This window comes from Chiroxiphia lanceolata, chromosome Z (assembly GCF_009829145.1).
Source record: "Chiroxiphia lanceolata isolate bChiLan1 chromosome Z, bChiLan1.pri, whole genome shotgun sequence".
In the NCBI taxonomy this organism is placed as follows: domain Eukaryota; kingdom Metazoa; phylum Chordata; class Aves; order Passeriformes; family Pipridae; genus Chiroxiphia; species Chiroxiphia lanceolata.
In genome coordinates this window covers 11,381,088-11,398,734 of record NC_045671.1, presented here as the reverse complement: position 1 = coordinate 11,398,734, position 17,647 = coordinate 11,381,088, and the positions used below count along the sequence as shown (strand labels likewise).

Below are 17,647 nucleotides of genomic sequence, written 5' to 3'. Positions count from 1 at the left end.
AAATTGGTGGAAAAGCAAAGATTATGGCAGGTATTTATATAATATATAATGCAAGCTACAAAACCTTCTTTGAATCAATCTGCCTACCTCGTCATAGTTGCCTGCCTTCTCCAGATCGCTAAATCTATGATTATCTTGATCTTTTCTTCCTCCAGTATGAAATACTTTGAATAGAGTTGCCACTGAAATTACTCCTTCACCGGTGTAATTCAAGACTTCTTTTTCATTTTCTTTTAAAGTCTTCTCATTTGACAATGTTTTGGGGTATGGAGAATCCTAAGAAAATTAATGTATAATACTTGGATATAAATAGTCTATCAGTAGATCATCTGTTTCAGTTAAACATTCATTAAGGATCAATGGATTACACTTCAGACTTAAGTTCCTGCAAAACAAAAATCATCAACTCACACAAAATTATCTACTGCACTGTAGGATGAAGGAATAGATCTAAAGAGTCCAGAAATATCCATAATGTTGGCATTAGTAGAAATTTAATAAACAGCTTTTTCCAGGAATGTGGCCAACATTTTACAGAAAAATTAATATTTCTCAGAGCAACAAAACATAAAAATATTTAATAGCTACAAATTACAATACCAAGAACTTTGTGTTTATATAAGGAGTAAACTTCAGGATTCTGGATGTTCACATGAAAAAAACAGTAGGAATTTTCTAGTCCAAATGAAGGAGTCACTGCAAGAACTCTATTTTGGCCAACAGTTAACATAGACTCAGCAGCTCCACAAAAAAAGATGAGATTTTCTGTTTTATGCAGAAAAATTAGAATTTTATTTAAGCAAGCAACGAGTTAGCTTTGTGGTGATATAAGGGCTGGCCAAAGAGAAAAAAAGCCCAAACAAAACCAAAACCAAACCTGCAGTAGAGATCTGTGAGCACAAAGATGAGAAAGGATCCCACACAGGTGAACAATGCTTTGACTAGATTATGCCACTGTGTAGACTAACAACTAAGAACAACAGGAAATTGCATTTAATTGAACAAACCATTTCTCTCCTCATTAGGAGGGAGAGACTGCTGAGATTGTCACACTTGTGCTACGTGCCTTAGGCCTTAATACATGTAATTTTGAACACAAGAGGAGCAGAGTCATTTATACAGTCTTTTTAACACACAATAGTTGAGATATCCGCACTGAAGTTTTTTATCTCCCACTGCATCATTTACATTTAGCTTTCAGACCTACATAGCCAACAACAACATTATTGAGACTTAAAAGTTAAGCATTTTAAGTGAGAGGGTCTGTGCTATGAAGTTAAAGAAGTCTCAAAAATATGTTTGTCTGAGCTTTTCTTATTAACAGCATGAAAGTTTCAGATGCATTTCTGTAGGCAGTTACCAATGAGAAATCATTACAATTATTGGCATGAAACAAGAAAAAGAGAAGAGACAAATGAGATGCAGCTATATAAATGCCTACGTATAAGCCAGCTACCTAAACTGTATTAGAAAACTTCTTAGAGGTAAACAGCACAGCTCTTTATATTTCACTGATGAATATTCCACTGATAATATTTACTAAATTTCCAGTACTTGTAGTGAAAACTGGGATATTTAGATCACATGTAAACACCCGCAGGGAAACAAAGATTTAGGTTCTTAATTTGGTGCTGAAAACCACTTTGGATGCCTTCAGAATTCTCTATGTTTGATGGAGCTTGGCTCAAACATGACACAATATCAATACACAATTTACTTTTTGCCTGCTTGTGTTTGTGGAACAATTTGCATGAAATGTTGCCTCTACTAAAATCAATGGAGAAAACTAATTTGCTTCAATGGAATGGGATTTCCTTTGTTCTCTTTTGTCTGTATTCAACATTATTGTTAAAGTGCACAAAGATGGAACACAAGGCATAAGAAGAAAGAAAATATTAAAATGATGTTCTATCAGTCCTGTGATTCTGAGCACCAACCTAAAATAGACAGTTCTAAAGTCAAAGAGAATCCACACAAGCAAGATTTAACATTTAATTCTTAGATATTCCCAGGTTTCTAAGAGGGTCCCCAAATGAACTAGGCACACAAACTGTCTGTATAATACATTGTGCACAGGACACAGCACAGATTCACAGAGCCAATGCCTTGAGTGGGAAATTAGGCATGAGGAAATTCTCAGGTTAGATGGGATATAACTCCTTCTGCTCAGAGATATGTTGTTCATTGTAAGTTGAAGGCAAACGTTCACCTTCACTTGTGACTCAGAGCCTAAAGAAATTGTTGACACATAGGTGGTAATGCCAGTGCAGATATATCTTACAAAACTTCAACCAAACAGATCAAACCCAGCAGAAACTGGTAAAGAGGAGAATAGGTTGTGTAGCTTTATATCCAATGAGATGAGAGTTAGAACTTTCCACTGAAATGTGGGAAACTAAGTTCAGGTCCACAGTATCTAATTAGGAGTACACTGGGCTCTGCTTCTTCCAATAAAGTGTGAAAAGGAAATTGTCTTATTCACTCTCTCCAATGTACAAAAACTCTGTTGTGCCAAATAAAATACAGGGAAGTATAATATGTTTTTGTCATTTGAAGTGATAATATGTTGTTATGCTTATGTATATGATTATACTGTGTAGTAAAATAATGCCCTTTCTTTACTGTTTCTAGAGATCTCAGCTGTACCGTAAGTATTGGGCAAATTCTACAGTCACTGTGGTTGTGACAGGGCGATGAAACATTTTATTATCTGGAACAGTATGTTCTTTCCAAGGTGTGTACAGATAAGTAATGTATGTCTCAAAAAAACAACTTGTACTTCAATAATAAGTAACTGATGCAAGCAGTGCGCTAATTGCAATTTTGAGACTTTAAGAATAAAAACATGCTCCAGAAATACCAAAAATGTTCAAAGGACGAGTTTCATTTGATGTGAGAATACATTCATCACAGCTGTAAAAATAATTTAAAAATTATTTTGTATGAAACTAATTAATCTTCTGGTTTACAGGTAAAACTAAACACTTGAAAATAACAACAAAGGTGTATCTACTTCTAAATACCCCAAAGAAACACAGTGGAAAATAAAGTAAGACCAGCAATAATATCAGGTGTTGCATCTGTAGATAACACTACAGTCACACTACAGTCTAATTCCTGGGGACTGACTGGTGGTCTAAGACTAGGCCAAGGAATTACCTTATATTCATATGTAAAAGGAGTAATTACTAGTAAATATCTTAAACTTTCACTATTATTTGGCAAGCAAATTTCCAGACTTTTGGAAGGATACTTCTGAGTATTACTACCAAAGTCAGTAAACTATTTGCAGAGTTCACATGAAGTCAGTGAGATTACTTGTAAGGACTGGAGATACCCAGGATAAGCAAATATACAGAAATATAGCTAATTTACAATTTGAAAGCACTACTACTTTCTCTAGTAATTTACTGTAATACTTTACCGCACATGGATGAGAGGCTTCCTTTTTTCTGTGAACATATGTTCCAGTAGCAATGCTAAGTGCTCTGTATACACCTTCGACTGGATCAGAGTGGGAGGCAAAATAAAGCAGCATCTCAGTATAGTCGAGCAGAGCAGGATCTTTTCTGGTATCAGCAAATAAACTGAAGAAAAACTATAAAAGGACAAAAATATGTAAACCAATTTCCATGAGTGGAATTTAATGGAATATAAATCAAGGACTGTAGAGAAAAGCATGAAATACAATAATTACTCCTAATAAGAGATACTGTGTTTAAAAGCATGTTAATGCTGTGTAAATCCAGATAAATCGTGTGTTTAAGTAATTCAAGGAAACAGAAATTGAATTTCACAGAACATGGAAAAATTAATAAAATCCTTTATCATGACAAACATGTTCAAAGCATTTTTTGTATTCAGGTCACACTATTAGCTCCCTCTTTCATGGAAAGGTCTATGCAGTGATCATTTGCCTCCCATTCTTTACAAAGCTGGTTACTGTGTAGCAAAATTAATGTTGTTCAACGAAGAGCACAAATAATTAATTCTGAATAGACTACTTTAGCAGGACAATTCTTAGATTCCTTTCTACATTATTCTGAAGCACCACCTGACCTCAAAAAACACTGAAACATTAAAGCAATTATGGAAAAAAAAAGACACAAGAAACTTTTGTATGAGACCTCTCAGGTTTGAATAGTGGTCTCTTCAAAAAAACTATGTTTTTAGTTACCTTTATGAGGTGTTTTAGTCTATCTAAAGGCACAGATTGTGTGCAACTTTTTGTTGTGCTTAGATCTTCATCTCCATTAAACCATAAGCCAACCTGATCAAAAAAAAAAAGTTTGTTAATTTTCACACATTAAAATAAGGTGGTCTTTAACTGTTCAACAGACAGGTTACTAAGAGCTTAATTCCTAAGTAGCTGTTTGTTCTTTATAACAGATACTTGAGAAATTACTGAAAATTAGGAAGGAGAGAAGTGAATTTATGCTCTTGAAAATACATAGTGGTAAACTACACTGCCGAAAAAGCAAAATGTGATGTGGAGTTTCAATGCATGTTCTGGTTTCCTCCTTTTAGGATACCATTTGCTACCTCCATAGCTTTTGTCTGAACTGTACTTTTAGAAGAAACTGCCCACAATTCAGGATGATGAAGGATGGAGTCATGGCTCTTCTCATGCTTGCCCTGCTCCCAAAAAGATAACTAATGTAATGCCTGCAGAGCATGTCCTCTAATGCCTACAGAGCTATAGCTACAGCTGTAAATTAAAAGTGCTCAGAACCAATTCTGTAATACTAGACTAGGAAATATCAACTAGATCTAAAACAGGATAGGCATGAACAGACTGTAAGATCCTGTGCACATTCTCAGTCTGCATGCCTTGTAACTGTTAGCTTATTTTTGAACTCTCACACTTCAGTAAAAATTACAACAATAGCAAAATAGGTGCAGATAGACCTGCACTTTTTGTGGAATTTTTGGCTTTGCAGAATTTGTTTCTTTGCAAGTCAGGGATGGGTAGGGATTGGCAGGCACCCCTACAAGTTTGAAATTAATCAAAGTAGTTCTGAAACTGACAGACTTCTGAACTAACACAGCCTTTATTTAGTTTTTGAAGAAAGCCAACACTAGGTGATTGGAAAACAAATTGCAATAAAGGTCCTACGAAATGTATTTAAAACAGTTTGAAAATTATTTTTAATATCAACAGACAAATGCAAACTGGCAGAACTGTACATCTTCTGTGTATACATGTGCACACATACACATATACCTATGGACACATATATATATGATATTCATAGTTAGTATGGACTAAAAGAATGAAACAGCAGTCATTTTAATTATGATTAAGAAAGCAGAGTAAAAGTAAGTGAAAATTTAATGAGCAGAATTTTTCTAAAAGAAGAAAAATGTATTCTTAATACTCCTTCATGAAACTTGCTCGCTGAAAAATCTCGCTAAACTATGTGACAATTCAAATAGAATCTATCTTCCGAGAAAAGATCAAAGAATTTTATAATTTTCCAGGTACTCAAGGTCTGAAAAACAATCTTAATTTGAGGAAATAATTAATGGGAAAAAAAAATCTAGAAATGTTTCAATTAAGTACAGCTGATGAGCTGAAACTAAAATCCTTATTTCTGCTTGAGCAAGTTTTCTGTCTTATTCAGTGTCAAATAAGCTAATAGTCATCAAAGTGCACACAGAAAGGTTTCTTTAAAACCAAAAGGGTTTTTACTTTAAATTAATGGTGAAACTAGGAAATGGAAGTAAAAAGTAAGCTTGATTTGTGGAAATATGGACATCATTAGGCCATCCATTTCCTGAAAACACTTTTTACCAGAAAGCACCCTCAACCCCAAAAACATTTAAAATTCAGACTGAGTTTCTGAATGTGAATTAACCCAATAATACACCATTCAGTTTAGAGAGTTTAGCAAAACAAAACATGATTCAAAAGAGAAAAGATTTATAACCTGCAAGTAGTCTTCCTTTGTAACGAAGCCTGATTCAGCTACATCAACAGCCTTGAAGCTATGCAGTGTTTTGAGGAGTTGTGTCACAGATGGCACTGGCCAAGGCTGTGCTGCTGCTACCAAGAATCTGCGCCAGTCAGTAAATTCTGCGTTCACTGAGAATGCAGATGCCAGATTTTCTAACTATAAAACCAGAATAATAAATATTGTCAAATACGTGCGCATAAACATATGAACATACTCCTTCAATATCCTGTGTATTCTTGCATCTTTTCCTGGCTAGGAAGCACAAGGTCCTGCAGAGAGATGTCACAGTTATATAAAAGGTATGTATCAGTAGAAAAACAGGCCACAGGCCACTCTGTGTCAGTTGATAGCCCTCTAAATAAATACTCTTACTCCCCAAATAGGGCTCTGTATATAAACTGCCTATGAGATATCATCCTGACACCCTAAGCCATGTCCTGTCTGCAAGAGCACCAAGAATTGAACTGACAATTCAGCAGCATAAGCACAAAATCTAGCAAATCCTTGGTCCCGTGCCTTGGCCCTGTTACTCTTAGAGGTGTTGACCAGGTGGCTTTCTCTGCTCCAGCATTATTGTCAGTTAGAAAAAAGCAGTGGTAGAAAAAATGCTTTGTGTCTTTTTACCAATGAAGACATTGCAGAGCTGGTTACAGGGAGAAACAAACAGGAGAACACTCCTAAAATCTCCTGAGACAGCATTAAAAAGGCTGTATTTGACAGGGGAAACCAAATCTGTCCAGTTCATTTCTGCACCGCTGGTATGGCGAGACCCTACTATGCACCTCTACAGAACTTTCTGCCCTACACCCAGATTTCCTTGTCAAGGGAAGTGTCTGGGTTGTTCCAGACCAGAGTTTGAGAAGAATGTATTCACAGGAAGAAGGCCCTGGGGCATCACAGTGAGACAATTTGGTAATACTGTACATGTCATCTGTGCTGACACTGGCTGGAACACTGCCGCTTATTATTAATTGAAAATTTACTGAGATTCTAGTGAGTCACACAATGATGAAATGGTGAGTTAAGCTCAGAATAGCTTGTGCAAAATAAATATGTACCTTAGCTTATGCTTCATGCATTTCCTTTTGTAAATAAGTTCTTGCTTTCATTATAAATTTAAAAGTCTCATTTTAAAATGGCGCTTTTAAAGAAAGAAAATTCAGTTATTAAAATAAAAATAGCATTTATAAGCACTAAAAGTTCTCAAAGAACACAGAACATGGGATACATGCACATGTGGTCTATTAATAGACAATATTTGACTTGCAGTTTTCCCCAAACAATTAATTTGCTGTGCTAAGATTAGATTTATATATACTGATGATGACAGCTGTGGCTAGTTTTCACTAAACTCAATGGAAATACACCACTGGGAAACTTTAAAATGTTTTACTCATGCAGTTCATCTGTGTGAAGAATATATGAATGAAGCTGTTTCCACATGTGAAATCCAGTAAAAATATAAATGTGAATCATGGTTTACTGTCAGAAATAATTATCAAAACATGCTAAAACAAGTAAATAATTTCATTCAATAGGCCTACCAGCAACACCTGAAAGTAAAATTAATCAGACGATTCAGTATGGAAGATTTGGAAAGACTAAATTCTAATTTTCATGTTCCTAAACCTGAAAATCTTAGATAAGTAAGTTTAAGGTCATACAGCTCCAGATTTTAATTTCCTGTGCTGGAATGAAGAACATAAACAGTGTTATTTTAACTCCTGGAAATGAATTTTCAATGGTGCCTAAAAAACCCCATGATTTGAAAATTGTAAATAAATATATTGCTGACAAAAGCATTTTATTTCTGGTGCAGTGTCTTCCAGAATCCTCTAGTGAAACAGAAGAATTTTAAGGAAAAACTGATAATGTCCTATAATAGCTATAATCTTGATTTTATCTTAATAAGGACAATGCTGCATCAATTGCACAATATTGCACAAACCAATATTCCAGTTGAAGAGAAAACAGGAGTTAACTTACATCTGGAAGTTTTAAGTTCATCCATCGATCAGGAAGGCAATTTACTCCACGATTCAAATTAACCAAGCGACTAAAAATGTCAATAAATACTTTCGTTCGTATAAAACCTAATAGAAAAGTCAATACCAAAAAATATATTTAGCATTTTAAATAGACTTCTTCTGTTAAAGGAAATCTGGTTTTTATAATTTTAATAGCAATGTGGGAAACTTATTTGTTTTGCTATTATGCACTATTGATAATGCTAATATTTTCAAAGCTAAACATAAAATTTCCTCATTTAAAATAAATCATGTGTGGCCTATCTAATAGCAAAATATCAAATATTCCAATGCATTGCATTTCTTTTGGTACTTGTTCTGATCTGCATTGTTATCACTAATCCATCCTCACACAGTCTACACTGACAGTTTATGAGCAGTTCAAAAATACCAATCACACAATTTCTTTGTGTTGAATACCTATCAATCTTTTCCCCCACTGTCCTCTATTTTAATCAATCATAAATCTATCTCCACACTTAAAAGCATGCATAAGTTAGAGAATAGGATAAGAAACACAGACCACTGTCTGTTGAAATTTGAAACAAAATCGATCTGTTTAAAAAGCTTTTCAGAACTGACTTGAGGGAGTTAAAAATAGCTCCATTAATTTTATTTTATAGAAATCATTAGACAAGTAAGTCCAACAAATCCTATTTGTTTTTTAAATAGGCATGGATTTGCTTATGAGCAAGCAAACTTTAAATGTTATACACAGTATTAAAATGCAAAATTATGTATGTAAAATGTAACAGACAGACAAAAGTCTTTTCTTCCAGAAACAGACTTTGCTGGCTCAGTGAGAATTCACGGCAAAACCTCTGCATTAACAAAAAAACCTGGAAAATAAGTTTCAAATTATTTAAATTTTGAGAGACAAAGCTGATTTGGTCAGGTTATGATCACATCCACAGCACCAAAACTGGAAGTCTTGAGATTTACTTTAAAAGCATATACAATCAGTGAAATACTGGTAAGACTTACTTATTTTTTTTTCTTTTTCCAGTCGAAAGTCTTGTCCTTTTGAAAAAGCACAGCTGTGCACATTTTATGGCTAAGAGACATTTTTGTTGGAAGCAAAAATGTCTGGAGTGAAATGTAACTTTATGAAAAAAGATGTAAGTGGTAGAAAAATTAAGAATGTTTGAATATTAATTTCATAATGTCAGTATTCAAAATCCAGTAGCCAATTTGAATTGATAGTCTACAGTCTCCATTTATGTCCAATCAGAAAACACAGGATTAATGCCTTCAGCACATCTTAGTACAGCAGAGGAATCCTATACATATATAAGCTTGGAGAGAAGAGGTAAAAAACAGATTTGGGAAGCTTAAATTCTGTTGGGAGAGAAAGAAGGAAGGACTTGAAGCCATATATCCTACCACAATTTCAGCATGAAAGCAAAGGCTGTGGAAAAAATACTGGCAGACTGGTAACAGTGCTCTGATGTCACCTTGTGAAAGTTTTTGAGTTATCAACATTGAGAAAGAATATCTTCTAAAAAACCATGTGATAAACCCTTTGCTGTTTACTGAAGCACTCTGGATTGCTGATGTAATAATTTAAGGTAACCAGAAATTTGTTTTCTGATGAAAACTTTATGCTACAAGAATCAGATAATTTCCATATGGCACAATAAAGCCTGCATAACAAAAGCATCATTACTGGGTGACTTCATAAGTAATTCAATAAACCACATAACATTTTAGTGGTTCATGGGGAGAATAGTCTATGGTCCATGAAGGAGTCAGTGTACACTTCATGTAAAAAACAACAGGAAAAAGTTTTACATCTTCTTTCAGTCTCATTTCTTCTTAGTGCTTTACCATGAAGAGAGCAGTTATGATAATTTTTATTGCATTTTTTGCTGAAATTTGCCTCTCCACATCTGATTACTGGCAATCTAACTTTTCTCACAATAGTTCAACTCCTAATATGATTTCCCTCTATGCCAATAAAGAATGTAGCTCCTGTATTTCCTATGAGCCTATGGTTTCCTGAAATGAAATTTAATTTTGTTTTTCCGCATAAAATTGTAAAAGGATACTAAGATCCTCATCTAATTTTTTTATGAGGCTACATGACTTTAGAAACATACATAAAAAGTATTTGAGAGACAAGGAATTTTAAGAACTTGTATCAAAACTAATGTCCGAAATAGGATTGCAAATCTAAATCATAGAACTTAGATTGGATTATAGAAAATGCTAGAATGCAGTTTTCAGGTAAATATTATGGCAAACATGAATTACTGTGAGATATTTAAGCTCTGCCAAGTGATCTGCAGTATCTACCCACTTTTCTTCCTGTGTGGTAAATGTGAAGAAACACATCCTCTTTCAATCAGAGCTAAACCATTTTCCATCTATTAATTATAGAATTGCTGATGTGCTGTAGGGCAATTTCTTTTACTTTATTACCTCCTCCTGAAACATCTGATGTGGGATATTTCCAAAGTTATAACAGTTCAAAAATTTCAAATGGACTGTGATTTAATTCCTCCTACTGACATATGTAGGAGGAATGATGAGGAAGTCTCAGAGAGACAGAGGAAATCCCTCATAAACATGTAAAAAAAGATAAGAAATACTTTCCTCACTGTGTTTTCAGGTATTTTGTCTCGATTTAATGTATTTGGGTATATATTACAGAGCACGGAATCATTTTTGAATATCTGATTATAATCTGAGACGAAAGGTGATTCACCATTTTAGTTCAAGAGCTGCTAATGCTTTATAATCACGGAGAGATGCCTGAGAGTGGGCAGCTACACAGATGGTACCGAGAAAAGAATACCGGTGTCTGCAAATGGCACTCTGCAAGTGGTAAAAGTAAATAATGTCTTCTAGGAAAGAACAAGGAAAACAATTCCCAGAATTGCCTTTGTCCACGTAACAGGACTCGTTTCAAAACAGGTATGCTCTTTATAAAATTTTTTTGCTAAGCCCAAAATAAAAGAAACCAAACCCAGTAAGTTTTAGTTGAATAATGTAGGAGAATGAATAGAAAATGAAATCATTAAATGTCCAGAAACATTTTTAATTAGAAGAGGTAGCAAGCACTGTGGAAAAAGAATCAGTATTCATGAAGATTTTGAAAAACTCAAGAGATGATGAAGATCAGTAAGTAAATTTCACCAGAAACAGATCAAAGTACTTTGAGGAAACAGACTGACAAACTGATGCATTTATTACACTACAGATAAAACAATTCAGGAAGGAATTTTAAGCATACTGGAGAATAATAGGATTAGAATTCAAAGTGAGCTTTACATGTTGGAGATACAGTCTAGAATAAAAGGACACTATCCAATAAGGATTAATGTCAAGTGTCCCACTGGGCTGAAACAATGAACTGCATAAACGGCACAATGGCAATCTTACTGACAAAGTAAAATTTGTATACAAAAGTATCTAGGGACTACAGCAGATCACAATATTACCAGAAAGTACACATAAAGACATTGGAAATAACCCTTTTTTTTTTTTCTCCCAGTTGTTAAAGCTTCTGCTAGCATACAATTTTGGAATTTGCAGATCTACAAGGATGTACATAAACTAAAGACTGCCCAGAAGAAAGTAGCAAGAATCATCACAGGCTTAGAAAATATGTCCCAAGAGGCAAGGTTGAAGGAATTCTCCTAGTTTCATGGATGAAAGGAAGATTATGAGAAAACATGCCCCCCTGCACCATGGAAGTGACTTCAGTGTTATAGATTCTAAATATACTTTCAGATTTTATTTCTTTTTTTTGTCTTCAGCTGTTGGACATTCTGGGAACACATTTTCAACACATTTTTCTAATCTCAACATAGTTAAAAATTTCCCATTTGAAAATTTAAGAGGGGAAAAAATCCTCTTGGCATTATCTGATTTAAGAGAAAACCCTTAACATCAGCAATGCCACATATCTAATAAGGTACCCTGTACAATATATATCCTGTTGCTTCTTAGGTAAAATATATCTAAACTTCTTTTTTTTTTTTTTTTTTTTTGGTCTGAGAAATCACAGATTAACATATTTCAATGATGGATCTTCTATAATCCCCTGTATAGTTCACAGTACTGATCCTTTTTCTGATCCCTACAGATTAACTCTTCTTGAATGGACTAAAATCCCTTCAGGAGGCACTCATTCAAAACTTACTCCATTTCTGACATACTATTTAGACCTAGATATATGCAAAACTCTAAAAATATATATATATGTGTGTGTATGTGTGTGTATATAGGGTAGAGTTACATGATATAGTATGGTATGGAACGGTATTGTGCAGTTTCTGCTATTATTACACACATTTTATAGCGAAAGTAAAGAGTTGATCTTGATTCAGAAAATGGGTTGATTTAAAGGTGAATGATCTCACATTCATTTCTCCCAAATTATCTCTAGTACATCTTCATTACTGTTAGAAGAAGTAAGAGGGGTCCTTAATGATTTAATTTTAGCTATCTTTTGATACAAATCATTGCTTTTTCTTTGATGGTAAAAATATATTCTGCTGGTATGTTTTATCTTGATTGGAAATTATCAAGTAGAAAGATGCATTTTGAATATGTAGAATTATGAAAATATGAAATCAGATACTTCTCTGAACTATACTTATTCTCAGCTCCTAGATAAAAAACCAAGATAAAGCATTCTTATTACAACTTTCAAAAATATTTTTACAGAGGGGAAAGAAAAGTGGTTCAAACTGTGAAGTATATTGGTCATATCCTGGCTGTAAGAGTACTTGTTATGGGAAGACTGATTTGTGCAATTAATAATCAGCAATGGATCTGTTCTGTCTCTGTAGAGAAGTCTTCAGAAGGATAAGTCTGAGAAAAACTGTGAAGGGTCATGTTAAAGCTTCTTTGGTTTGTAAATTTAATCAAGATCTACAAGGGGAGAACCAGATTTAGCCATAGCATGGTATGTTCTAAAAATATTTTCTACTCTCCCTAATGTTAAGGAGTTCATGCTCTTCAACATCTGCTCAGTAGAAGCTGTGTCTGGTGAAGCAGTACTGGCAGCTTCCATGCAGGTAGCCCAGGCATGAGCTTCACTACTCTGGTGTGTGTTTATAAATTCAAGCTTGAAATCATCAGTGCCAGAACAAAAATTATGAATGTTTTCCCCCAAATCCACGTTATGTTTACGACATGGTACACAAAACATTATTCCCCTTTCATCATCATATTTTAACCAGGAGTATTTTGTTAGCCATATTTTTGGAAATTGACGATTCGTCTTTCTTTTCTGATGTTCCAAATCTTTCTTCTCTTTCCCTTCGTCACCAGCTTCTCTCTTGCTAGAAGAATTACTCTTGCTTTTAAATTGCTTCAGTGCTCTTATGGCTATAATTTAAAAAGAAACAACTAAATATATAATAGTTATTATTCCATAAAATATCAATTGCATATTTTCTTTTTTTTGTCCATATTAATCTTTGGGACTAGACTGTGACTTGAAATAAACAGCCATGAAGGAGAACAAGGAAAACATCTGGAGACTACCCAGGATTCTTGTAAGAAATGGTCAGTTTTGACTTCCATTTCCTTTTGACTATCAGGGGTTTGTCAGAACACGCAATCAGTGAAGGGCAGCAGCATCAACACTATTTTGGAAACAAAGAAAAGCAGAGTTAGGAAGAGGAATTAAGAAGGGTCTTCAAGGAAAAATGTCTCCAGAAGATACTACTGAAGTCACAAACATTACAATGCCTATCATACCTGACATTAGCAGAAAAGTTAAGTTGGAGCAAGTCTGTAAATACATAATCAAAAACCTGACAAAAAAGCGTAAGATGCTCTAAGGCACATGTAGCTGACATGATTTTCTTAAGATGTATTTATACACAGAATGATTTTATTACTGCTTTCAGAACAAGCAACTGCATAAGTTTCTCATTTTGTTCTCCAAATTAAAACAGTCTTAAAACATTGACATTGTTCTTAACATTTCCCAAATTGTTCTGAAGATGGTCTTTCCTGTATTTCGTAGGAGAAAACACCATAAGCTGCAATTTTTGAAAATTTTATCTCTAGAGCTTATGAATCTCCTACTTTTGGCCAGTAATTTAATGATTCTTCTAGTACATTGTTGCCAGAAAGTTAGGACTTTAAAAGAAAGCAACCAGACAAAGATGAGAAATTACACGCAGAATGGAGGCAAGGCAACTAGAAATCTATTTATTCACTGCAAAATAGCAAAAGCAAAGTCCTGAGCAAATGACCTAAACCCAGTCTGACTCCCCGCCCTCCTTATTGTGATGTGTACGTCAAGAGGCAAAATTTGTGATTACATTAAGCTAATCATAGAAGGAAATGCCATTCCTGGTGCCTTAAAAGGTCTGAAGAAAACAAGTTTTTGTATGCCACTCTTTTCTATTTTACAGGAAGGAGCAAATTTTAATATATATTATACAATTTGTGAGAACTCTCTGTTCCCATTGTCGTAAAAAATGACAGTTTGATTGTTCCATTCTATTCTAAGCATCCTGAAAGGCCAAAATATTAAAAAAAGTTAGGAACATGCAGTTTAAGTACATTTGAGTGATCCTTTCAAAGAACTTTAAAACTGAGGTAGCAGCTGTGCTCCACATGGACAGCAAAACCAACTAGACCACAGAAGGTTTTTCCTACGTGCACAGGTACCGTACCCAGGACCCAAAAGATGGGCAGAAGTATTCTTAACATACAGTAAAGATTTAAAATCTTCCCTAACATTAGGAAGCCACAAACTCACAAGACTAGGTGAAAAAGAGTTGGAGAGATGGATTAATGGATCTGCAACTTCAGAAGTCAAAGGGTGGAAGGGACAAAATCATTGTAACATATTTATAGTGCATACTGCTTCTTGAGGGCTGTGGGCACCTGTAGAAATTTCCTGGTGCTTAGAAAATAAGGGTCAGAATAGACCTGTGATCCACTGCCAGGGATAATATTCTCTGTATGACGGACCTTCAATGTTACCAACATTTTTCAGTTTCCATGTAGAAACTGGGAACATAGGAAAAGGTGGGATCTGTTGCAGTAGTACTTTGGAAAGAACACAGGATACAAAAGGAAGCCAGCCTGTACTACTTATGAAGCAGCCTCTTTTTCACATAAAGTTTGTCATCAATGAAATCAAAAAGTAGGAAAAGCTACACAAGATAAAGTTGTTTTTCATTAAAAACCTTTTAAAAGGTAGTATCATTCCCTGATACACAAGGTGACATTAGAAAGCCTTTACATGTTTCAAAAAGCAGTGCAGAAACACCATAAACAAATGCAAAAAGTAATTAGTGAAGAAATTAAGACTATGACCGCAAATGAAATTGAAAACAGAAAAATTAAACATCCAAAAAGGAGCATTAAGAATGATAGTAGTGCAAGTATACACTGGATTTGTACCGTGTGAACCAGGACTGGGACATTTAACCAAAGAGCAATCACCCTGCACAGATATAAAAAAGAGATTTTTTTAATAACACACCAATCAGCAAAATATTTTCATACAGGCATTAAAATATTTCTCTAAACTGAGAAAGTAGTATATCTCTATTAAAGATTCAAATTATAAATTTACACAGGCAACAAACCTATACTAAAGATGAGAATTATGTTAACATTATTCCTTTTTCATAAAATTTTACCAGAACATTTGAACAGATTTTCACGGAGAAAAATATTTCCATAGTACTACCAAGAGGTTTAGATGATGATCCATGCAAATTATGTACCAGACTCTGTAGCATGAGTGAAATAAACCTTGAGGATGAATTATATTCATCTAACTTTAGTAGGCTAAAAGGCAATAATATGGGGTACTTCCATACTTAGATGAAAAAGACAGGCATTTCAAATATATGATTCTTTCCATCCAAGTTATTGAGAGACTCATCACTCCCTCCAGGCAAATTTCACTGTAAATATTTACATCATCTATTTACTAATTATTACTGATTCTGCTATATCTCCAATCCTAAATAGCAAGAATTGGGATTTTAAATTTAGAATCATAAAGAGTAAGGTATTTCTGGTGCTGCGCAGATGCAATGAGGGGTGAGGTCCTCTGTTGTGCTGACTGAAATCTTAAAATTGGAGAGATATATATATATATTCAAATGCACAGAAACATATACAACCATGTCAAATATGTTCCTACAAGTAATTAGATACAGAGATTTATAAACACCATAGGCTAATAGTCGCAAATTTCTGAAATTAAGTAACATACATGATTTAGTAAGAGATATAACAGCAGGTTTAAATGGAACTTTCAGTAGAATTACCAAGTTTTCATCTAGTAAAAGATATGTCCTCTGTCTACAAACTTAACCTTTCTTATTTTCAAGTTTTAAAAAGCACATTGAAAATAAATAGTCTCGAAAAAATGTAAGTTAGAGATGATGAACCTATTTCTATACTCATGTATGAACTTCAATCCCTACATACATCAGTCAGGTCATGATGATTACTAATGTAAGATCCTGAATTGCTTCTAGAGTGCTTGGGAAGAGAGAGCATAATCTATAGACATTATCCAGGGTCAGAATAAAATTCTGATTCAAAAAAATATTCTATTAAAAAGGTAACAATTCAGCTGAACTACACGAACACTTTAATATATCTATTTGTTCCAAATCTAGCAACACAGTAAAATTCAATTGACAAGCCTACAACTTGAAAAGAAATAGCAATACAATTTGGTTATAGGCTGTCCTTTATGTTCATATCTTAGCAGACTACTTAATAATTTCATAAATATTTTAAACTTTTTTTTGTTATTTGATATAGAAATATTTTAAACCTGACTGAAGTTTATTTCTGACGAATAATGGTTTCTATAATTAAATTGGAATGGTTCACAAAGATCATGACTATGAAAAAAAAATAAAATTTAAAATTCCCTTGTGTGATTCAGTCATAAGCTGGAGAACATAGTCTGGGACAGAATCCAATTTGATCTGCTTAGTAATGCAAAGCCATACCCAAATTGCATTTTCTGAAGCATCTTTAGAAGAGAACTAAGACATTCCATATGTATGCTAATTGTAATGACAAGAGATGTGGTCATACGAAGAACATAGTGCTGAAGGGAAGCAAAGGGGATGAGATTTTATAGATGGTTAGTTTAATTTTGTTGATAAGAAGAGCACACATCCAAAGAGACCATAGAAGAGAAAATAAAAAAAGTAAGAGTTAGTAGCTCTACATGCCACAGCTTTTCCTATAAAAAAGCATTCCTGAGGTAACATATTAGAGCACTGTCAACAACTTGATCAAAAGAGTTAGTGAAATCATCAATTATTGGAGAGTCATGTTGAGTTTGGGTAATGGTATGTGGAATAGTAAAAAAAAAAATAAGCATTTCCTTATCAAATGAAAGACTGTCAGTAGGTAGGAAGGTCCAGCATAAGCTGGTTTTTTTTTTGTCCATCGCTGCTTATAATGGAGAGTAATGTGCTTCCATGGAGAACCAAGTGTGCAGGACAGTACAAAGTTGTCTGTGGTGAACCGGCAGTTCTTTAAAACTTTAAATTCCTAGGAAACACAAAACTGTTTACAATTTTTATATGAATTCTTTTGTGAATATCAAAATTCTTTAAAGCATATTGGCACGCCAACTTCTAGCTTTAATTTTAGCAATTTGTTAAACATATCTTGAAAAGACTTTTGACATTTACCACATAT

At 34.1% G+C, this 17,647-nt stretch overlaps 1 protein-coding gene across 10 annotated transcripts in view; it reads right to left on the bottom strand.

The window, feature by feature from the left end:
• Positions 1 to 17,647, bottom strand: part of SPEF2 (sperm flagellar 2) — a 76,380-nt gene that overhangs the window by 6,506 nt on the left and 52,227 nt on the right. For 4 of the 10 annotated variants that reach the window (XM_032675009.1, XM_032675011.1, XM_032675012.1 and 1 more), the window contains 5 exons: positions 7,944 to 8,050; positions 5,931 to 6,113; positions 4,178 to 4,270; positions 3,425 to 3,598; positions 88 to 276 (listed from right to left, as the gene is read on the bottom strand). In XM_032675009.1, the coding sequence (XP_032530900.1) occupies positions 88 to 276; positions 3,425 to 3,598; positions 4,178 to 4,270; positions 5,931 to 6,113; positions 7,944 to 8,050 (746 nt within the window). Of the gene's footprint in view, positions 1 to 87; positions 277 to 3,424; positions 3,599 to 4,177; positions 4,271 to 5,930; positions 6,114 to 7,943; positions 8,051 to 8,968; positions 17,498 to 17,647 lie in introns of those variants that run through there. The other 6 variants (XM_032675013.1, XM_032675014.1, XR_004354404.1 and 3 more) reach the window with 6 other exon arrangements.